The sequence below is a fragment of the Lasioglossum baleicum genome, chromosome 12 (assembly GCF_051020765.1).
Source record: "Lasioglossum baleicum chromosome 12, iyLasBale1, whole genome shotgun sequence".
NCBI lineage: Eukaryota > Metazoa > Arthropoda > Insecta > Hymenoptera > Halictidae > Lasioglossum > Lasioglossum baleicum.
In genome coordinates, this window is record NC_134940.1 from 15,619,429 (window position 1) to 15,628,334 (window position 8,906).

Genomic DNA, 8,906 nt, shown 5'->3' on the forward strand with positions numbered 1-8,906 from the left:
TTTCTTTCATTCTTGCGGAAAGCGACGCGATACGGCAAAGGACACGTGGAGCAGTTGCAGGGTCACGAACACAGAAAAAGTAGGGGGCGAAAGTCTTATTTATTAAAACGTAACTTTACACGTACGATTATATGTATCATCATTTACATGTGCATATATAAAACACAAAGTACGCGTCCACGCATCGATCTTCATGAATATAAAAAATGTACGAGGAAACAAATCGATGAGAATGGAGTTGGTAAAACACATGACTTCTCTTGTGTTAGGGGCGATTAATGTACATTACGTCGAAACTGTGTACAAAATGTGTACAGTATGTCGGATTTCGTGGTTTTAAACAATCACTCTTTCGATACGTTTAATAAGGACGTTGACGATCCCTGTCTCTGTCTCCTCGTCTGAAACATAAAACAACAATTTAGAACTCCTTGCGTTTTACCTTCTATTAATATGTATTCTATTAATATGTGCGAGTGCAGGTACTGACCCGCCACCTCCTCTCATCGGGCCTCCACGACCGCCACGTCCTCCCCTATCACCGCCACGGAATCCGCCTCTGCCACCCCTATCGCCTCCGCGACCACCCCTGTCGCTTCTGAACCCTCCTCGACCACCTCTATCACCACCGCGATTGCCTCTTCCTCCGCCACCGCCGCTACCGCCACCACCACCGCCGCCGCCGCCGCCGCCACCTCCACCGCCACCGCCACCGCCGGCGCCTTCCGGTTTCAAACTTTTACAGAGGTTGCACTGAGCTCTCCAAGAGAAATTAGTGTTACCACACTCGGGATTCGGGCATCTGTTCAAACACAAGAGGAACACGATGATAAGCCTTACATCTCAAGTACACCGAATACGTATTACAGTATTGTCTCGATTTACGCGGCAAAAATGTACGCGATATGTTTGTGACAATTCGATCGCTACTATATATCACCAGAGGTACACCCTCGGAAATTTTCACATACAGTGACTCCCACTAATATTCGGACACTCTTAAACATTCAGACACTCTTGTTTAATTGAAACAGATCTACAGGGTCATCCGTTTTTAAACGGCCAAACGTTAACCAGCTGTAGAGGACCCCAAATGGAACAACTTTTACCCGTATCACTATTTTTGTTTCAGCCTTGATTTCCAGATAATTGCAAAAAACCATCATTTTTTGAGTTTACATAAAATTAAATATCTCAGGACTCCAATGATGAATCTTGATGGTTTTTCCTTTGTTTAGTTTAAAATAAGTAGGGGCATCTTTTTTATTAAATAAACTTTTTTGTATGACCTTCGGATCATGTTTTTCGATTTTTTCCAACTTATTTCTTTTAGGCTCCACGGTGTGTCCCACGCCAAAAAAACCATGATCCGAAGGTCATACAAAAAAAGGGTAAAAGTTGTTCCATTTGGGGTCCTCTACAGCTGGTTAACGTTTGGCCGTTGCAAAACGGATGACCCTGTATAAAACGTATTTTTAAAATTTTCAATATAGGCCCACATAAAAAAGTTGTAAAATGGATATTTTAGTATTTTCTCTACAATTCCGATTAATTGCAATTTTCGAAAAAATTCCTTTTCACATCCTGTAGTGAACTAAGTGCTCTAGCTTCCGAAAAAAGTTTGAATCGTATAGTCCAATATTAAAAAGATAATCGCGTTTTTTAGAGCGTCCGAATATTAATGGGAGTCACTGTATATCGAAACATTGTATTTTCCTTAATATACGAAACACGTCAGGGAAGGTTTATCATGGTCGACAAAAATGTAATTCCAGCAAGATTCAGAATACTGGTGAAATGTACCTCCAGTCTGCTCCGCGGCCACCACCATCGCCGCCGCGTCTATCGTCGCCGCCTCCACGGTGATGATCATCTCTGTCACCGCCACCCCCGCGGCCGCCGAAACCACCACCTCCTCGGCCTCGACCACCGCCGCCACGGCTCCCACCGCTGCGGTTGCCTTGCCAATTACTTTTATGCTGGGCGATCTGTACTTTAATAGTACGTCCTTTGAACTCCTTCCCATCGAACCAGCTTATCGCCGAACGCGCGGCGTTTTGGTCGTCGTAAGTCACGGTGGCTTCGCCCTTTGATTTGCCCGTATTTTTGTCTTTGTACATCCAGACTTTTGGTTTACCGGTTCGTTTATCATGCTACAAAATAGAGGACGACAAACGTGTTAAGTAATCTGATGTTTTGGCTGAAACAAAATATTGTAAGAGAATGTACTCACTTTGATTATACCAATAGCTCCGAAGTGTTGGCAAATTTCTTCCTCGGAGATAGATGGATCCATACCAGATACAAATATAGTATCTTCTTGCGTAACCATTCCATCGTTGCCGCCACCACCACGGTCACTGTAGCCCCCTGTAATATAATCAGAGTTAAGATCCGATCTGGCACCACACTCTTCGAGGTAGAAATAATACTTGCAAATCTACTTTGTCCCTAAACCTACTCGAATCTAAACTAACAAGTGGAAAACTTTTGTGTCGGGTTAAAAAATATAGCAAAATCTTTACACCCTGGGCGAGTATCGAATTTCTCTAATCATCCGTTTCCGCGATCGAAAGCTGATTTTCTTAATCGATTCGTGATTACACCTGAACATTTCGGAGTACGTTCAACCGCATGAAATATGCAAATACTTTGCACCTCTCTTTCTCTCTCTCCTCTCTCTCTCTCCTTGAGGAATGACCAGCACACTTAAAACTTCTAATCCGTTCTAACAATGAAACTAGATTCACCGAAGTTTTATTTCCGATCGTCTTCATTCCCCAGAGAAAAGAATTCCTCTTGCTATATGCACGCATATATGTATCATTATTTTTCTCGCAAATTCATGTATGTCTAGAAACATACAATGCTTGATCGTGACACGTTTGCTGTACACCCCATGAATATTTGAATTTTGTCTGGCCTGCTTACACATACTTCTTCCAAGAATCTTTAGAGATTTGTTACGTTGTCGATTCACAAGTATTTCTGTTTTACTCATAGAACACTTGTAAACACCTTCATTGTTCAAAGTTACCGACTTTTTACGATACACACATATATGTAAATATATATATATATATAAATATTTATATATTTATACTTTTTATTCTTTCTCTTTTGACCCGTCTATTAACGAAAGTATTAGTACTCATTGCCCTGACATTCTTAGTAGCATTATAACGATATGTAGAGAACACAAGGTTGCAGCTTAGCATACAAAAGGGCTGCAACATTATTGTCACCCTCATCTTTTCCCTAGGAAACATACTTTTCGGGGAAGCCTCAACCGATTTGGGAATAGGCTATTCAGTTCACCAGCTGCCTTTTGTTAGATTTTTGTTTTCCGACACTCGTTTCAAAGCATGTTCGTCTAAGCAGCACAAATGCTGATGAAAAAGTACACGTAACTTCGGTAGAAAGCTATTGTATAATACTCCCTGGGAGCTGTAACATTGTCAAGCGCATAGCGCGTGTTCATTTTCAACGGACGACTATATATTTATACAGGTGTAATATACATGTACTCTATAACATAATGCAATATACACTACAGAATATACGGGTGGTCCACGCAATTGTTTCAAGTCATAACTCCGTTATTATTGCATTTACGAAAAAATGCCAAAGGAGAAAAATAAATGGTTCGAAGAGCACTACATCTGTAGGCCTTAAAATTTTTTTTAGATGCAGCAGTGCATGTGCAATTAACAATTGCATAATTTCTTTAAATAGAAATGCATATTCTTTTTTACACAGATCGATTCTTCTGTTCATTCTATGTAAAAAATGATTAGGGTATCATGGCAAAAAATTATCGATCTGTGTAAAAAAGAATATGCATTTCTATTTAAAGAAATGATATGCAATTGTTAATTGCACATGCATTGCTGCATCTAAAAAAAATTTAAAGGCCTACAGATGTAGTGCTCTTCGAACCATTTATCTTTCTCCTTTGGCATTTTTTCGTAAATGCAATAATAACGGAGTTATGACTTGAAACAATTGCGTGGACCACCCTGTATTATAATGCAGTCCGCCTTTGAACAGAAAATTTTGCTAATCGTTGGGACGACAAAAACGTTTATCGTTTACTATGGAAAAAGCAATTGGTGATCAAAGAAAGCAGCTTTCACAATGCCGCGGGTAGAACATTATGGTAACGACTCTCCTTTTTCGTTTTCTATATGGTACATTGAACTATTTTCTGACTACACATATAATTGGTCAGAGAGAACTATATATTATATATGTATATATACCCCTAACAATGTTGCAGAGCAGCCCTTTCATATAATACAAGTAACCGAGTATTTAGATTGTAAATATTAGAGTGAAAGCTTGAATAGCACCAGACTCGTACAGACAGTCTGGTGCATTTACCTTTGTTATAACCACCACGGCCACCGCCACTGCTAAAACACAGAAGCAGATATACCAATGAGTTGACTCATGGACAGACTGATCGATCGATCGATGCATGGCGAATCAAATGCTGCTCGCCACCTCTCTTCTTGATGCACCTACTGTCTAAATGTCTGTAGTCATATTACCTTAATACTAGGAGGATAAGAGTCACGTCTATCGTCGTGTTAGTCGGTCCCGTCCGGCATGCACAAAATTACCTAGACATTGCAGTAGCAACGAGAAAAAACCAAGAGCATAGCAGTGCATTCCGCAAAGGTATCATTAATATCACTTTGCCCGCGACAAAATGGTCAAAACAATCCTCTGTTAAACATTATTATACGCCTATACGCATATCAGATATCTGCGTACATGTGTGCATGTATATATACACGCGCACTCGCATCTATATTGTATGTATGTGTAAGTTTATCGATAAGAGATTACCGTTAAGATATATTTTAGTGAACAGAAGAGAAGAATCGAGCAAATTATACGTTCCAAGGAAAAATAAACAAATGGTATATATTTGATATTGTGTAACAATGGAAAAATATAAGGTATAATCGGAACGTATGAGAAAGAAACGCCTAGCTGAAAGTGTAATCGTTAAAATTTCAACATAGAAATGATATCTTCTCGAATTACACGAGTAACCGCAATCTCTTGCGAAACTTTTGAACGTCTTTTAAATTGTCTAGTCGATTTCAATAACCCTAAGATAATAATACTTGAACAACAGTGGCCCCAGTGGCAGTGTTACACTGCGTTACAGGTACGCTCGTGTTGCGAAACACCTCGATACGTACGACGTATCGTATGCTTTACTTATTATAATAAATACGAAATCGGAACGTATCACACACTATATATATATATATATAACCATTTTTACGTCATTTGTCATATACAACCTGTTTTTACCTTTACCAGTTATACCTGTGTGTTAAACCTGTAGGCACACTTCAAACATATTAACGCCCAGAGGGCATAAAACCATTTGCAAAGAGACAAATTGTTCAATATTGTCATTAGAACTTCATTTCATACCTTGATTAATTCAATGAATGTATTACCTTACCACCGATCATTATCGCGTCGTTAATCATAACTGAATCTCTCTCTTACGGGCCTTACAACTTTCCCTGCTTCGTCGTTTCTTTTTTTCTCTCTATCTCTCTCTCTCTCTCTCTCTCTTTTTTATGTATACAAATGTAACATAAAGAAATATACTTACTTGTATCCACCGCCGGAGCGGTCATTGTATCCCCCGCGATCGCCATATCTACTGCCACCACCTCCTCCTTGGCCTACGTAAATATAGTTTTATTTCGTTTAGAAAATATTTTCTATTTCGCGCGATACCCCGTATATTTCTTCTCGATTACGATCGAGAATACGTTCGAAAGTCGTTTCTAGTGGTGGAGAACTATCGAGGTACTATCGATGGTTATCGATAATTCTCACTATCTAAAACTATCGATGATTTACTTTTACTATCGATAGCTATCGGTAGCGAAATTTGAGAGTTGGTATTCGTACAGTTGTAGTCGTTTCACACGACAAATATTGTTAAAATCCGGTGAAACTAATAATGGAACTAGATACAGTAATTCTTCGATCGGAGTCCAGTGCCTACTCACTCCACTGCCGGCCAACGCTGCTCCGCGCCGTAGAACGGCGATGATTGATCTCGGCTCGGGTATATCGGTGTGAACACCACACATTGACTCGAGTGAATCGAGTTCTCAAACTTCTTAATTTTAATGATCGGTTTATGGGACTTTTACTAGCTTATTCCTGGCGTTTCTCTGATTAAAATGATACCAAACACGATATAATTTCAATGTTATTTAGTGGTTTAATCGACGGTAAAAGTTTCGAACGCAACGAAGAAGAGCGTATTGGAAAGAAAGAGATGCGAACCGGCGGCGGCTACTGTTCGCGTCTCTTTCTTTCCAATACGCTCTTCTTCGTTGCGTTCGAAACTTTTACCGTCGATTAAACCACTAAATATTGGCCAAATTATATCGTGTTTGGTATCATTTTAATCAGAGAAATGCCACGATTATGTTGGTGAAAGTTCCATAATGATATCATAGAAAATAAAAAAGCTGAGGTCTTGGTGTTTCATTGTGATGACGTACGGGCCTTTAAACTGTGCCGGCGACGGCGACACGCGATCCTATTTCATGCTGTCCTTCTCTATGTTCGGCTCGTCGTTTGAAGTATCGGCGCGGTAGACGCAGTCATAAAAATATAGCCACTGTACCCTACCCAAGTCCATCCAAAACCCGGGTGTTGGGACTCCGATCGAGAAATTACTGTAAACGTTTTTCATCCTAGACTAACCAAAAATATCAAAATTCAATTGATTCAATCCAAATTGTTTTACATTGTAATACACTTATCAGATCATAGAAAATTAAAGAAGACAATGCTAACTTTCACATATATTTTTGTAGGTCGTTAGAAAATAAAAATTGCATCAAATGCAACATCTTAGAATTAATTTGTAATGCACCAATTATTACTTTTAACATGTTCCATGCCATGTATCACCATGCTAAACTTTTCATTCAGGTCGCGTGTACCACTGGTGGTACACGCTGACATATTTATTTAATGCGATAAAAACATATATTTTATAACAAGTTTATGACTGCAGAATATATTTCCACCAAAAGAAGCGAAAATGGCTTGGTATGGAATGTGCTAAATATGTTCCTTCCAAATGTATATCAAAATATATTGTATACCATCGCTATCAATAATTATCGATAGTTGACAGTTCATCTATCGGAAACTATCAATGGTACCGACTATCGATAGTCCTCCACCACTTAGTCGTTTCAATCATTTTCCATACCTCCACCATAGCCTCCGCTAGAGTTATTACGGTTATAACCACCACTGCCTCCTCCTCCACCTCCACCTCCATGTCCATAACTTCCACTATAACTGCCACCACTGCCGCTATTACTTCCAGAACCACCTCCACTTCCATAACTGTTCTGGTTGTAACTGTTTTGATTCTGCGGCTGACTGTAGTCTTGCCCACCGCTGGAATTGTAACTGTTGTAACTGCTATAGTTGCTTCCAGTATTTGGTGGAGGTTGACTATACTGATTATAGCTGCCACCACCGCTAGAAGGCGGCGGATACGACGTATCCTGGCCACCGGTAGGTGGTGGCTGGCTGTACTGATTGTACCCCTGTTGCTGGTAGTTTGAATATTCTGAAATAAACGATCCAACATCTCAGAATCCATAAATGAAATCATACGGACATCTATAAATCTTTAATCGGTTTTATATCTATAATACGAGCGAACAAAAATATATACAATCTAACACATTTGCGAACGAGCTATTAACAAGCCAAAGCAATTAAAGTCCCTTTTGTATAAAATAAATTTACTTAACCCTATATACTCCATTGTCGAGTGTGACTTGACATCAGAGAAAGAAAAATGTAAATACAGCGGGTTCTTATATGTATTCTTCCTTTATTTACTTTTTAAGTTGAAAGCAAATTAAGTTCTATAGAGCTATAAAATAAGTAGCAGTCAAGGAACTGTCCCTTGAAATAAATTTCAAATAAAAGACTTCAAATAGTAGGGAGTTTGTTGTTCTGAGAGCAAAGAGTGAATTTAATACCACTGAATAACACAAAACTTCTATTCCAGGGAGTTAATTGATTCGGCAAGTTAATACATAAATACAAAGGGTATTAAGATATCTGCAATTGAATTTTTGAGCTTTATAGAGAAGAAAGAATGATGCATATATTTTTTCCATGACCATGATCTCTTATATCGTATTAGGTTTGTCTGTTGATATGAATTGATTGCTGTGCAGAAATGAAATTGAATTGAGCGTATACGACTATATGTAAATATATATACAGATATGTATATACTGTAAATCGAGTAACAAAATGGAGTAGAAAAATGGGATGAGACGCTTGAAACGCCGATCAATAAATCTCATACGTAGACACACATAGCGGCGAGAGTACTATAATTATTCTATGTCTTCCTCCATTGGGTCATGGTATTTCGTTAGATCTGTCTCTTCGAATCGCCTAGCGTAAAACCGAAAGCTCTAATGAATCGTGCGGCTAGATTATAAGACGTGGCGATCGTACAAATACCGACCAAATAAATTGTCTATTCGAGACGAGTTCTCTCGATAAAGCGCGATTTCTCGGCGAATACGGATAATTCATTGACGAAACGTTTATCGCGGCTTCGTGTATAATGATTCTGTATTCTTTTTTACTTACGAGTGTCCGTCATCGTGCCTTCCTCCGGTAATCGAATCGCTACACGGTAGAAAAAGCACGTAATGGCGGGAATCGAGCGACTTTCCAACGACGATTCCAAACGACTCGAATTCAATGGTTCAACTCGGCGTTTTACTACCGGATGTTGAACGGTAACAACGGAAGCGATTGGCTCTCAGATGGCGTTGTTGCACCGCTCGTCCCTTCAATTG

At 39.3% G+C, this 8,906-nt stretch overlaps 1 protein-coding gene across 3 annotated transcripts; it reads right to left on the minus strand.

Annotated features, from left to right (window-relative positions):
- Window positions 1–80: 80 nt before the first annotated feature.
- Window positions 81–8,844, minus strand: LOC143214479 (uncharacterized). Of its 3 annotated transcripts, XM_076435593.1 has the most exons (9): window positions 8,695–8,844; window positions 7,621–7,645; window positions 7,277–7,470; window positions 5,645–5,717; window positions 4,384–4,415; window positions 2,234–2,370; window positions 1,804–2,153; window positions 491–802; window positions 81–401 (listed from the first exon to the last, which is right to left on the minus strand). In XM_076435593.1, the coding sequence occupies exons 1-9, from the start codon at window positions 8,705–8,707 to the stop codon at window positions 362–364; spliced, it is 1,176 nt and encodes a 391-aa protein (XP_076291708.1). In that variant the 5' UTR covers window positions 8,708–8,844; the 3' UTR covers window positions 81–361. The 3 variants fall into 3 exon arrangements, with proteins under 3 accessions (XP_076291708.1, XP_076291707.1, XP_076291706.1); XM_076435592.1 differs by having other exon boundaries at window positions 4,384–4,412; window positions 7,277–7,645; XM_076435591.1 differs by having other exon boundaries at window positions 7,277–7,645; window positions 8,695–8,843.
- Window positions 8,845–8,906: the final 62 nt, after the last annotated feature.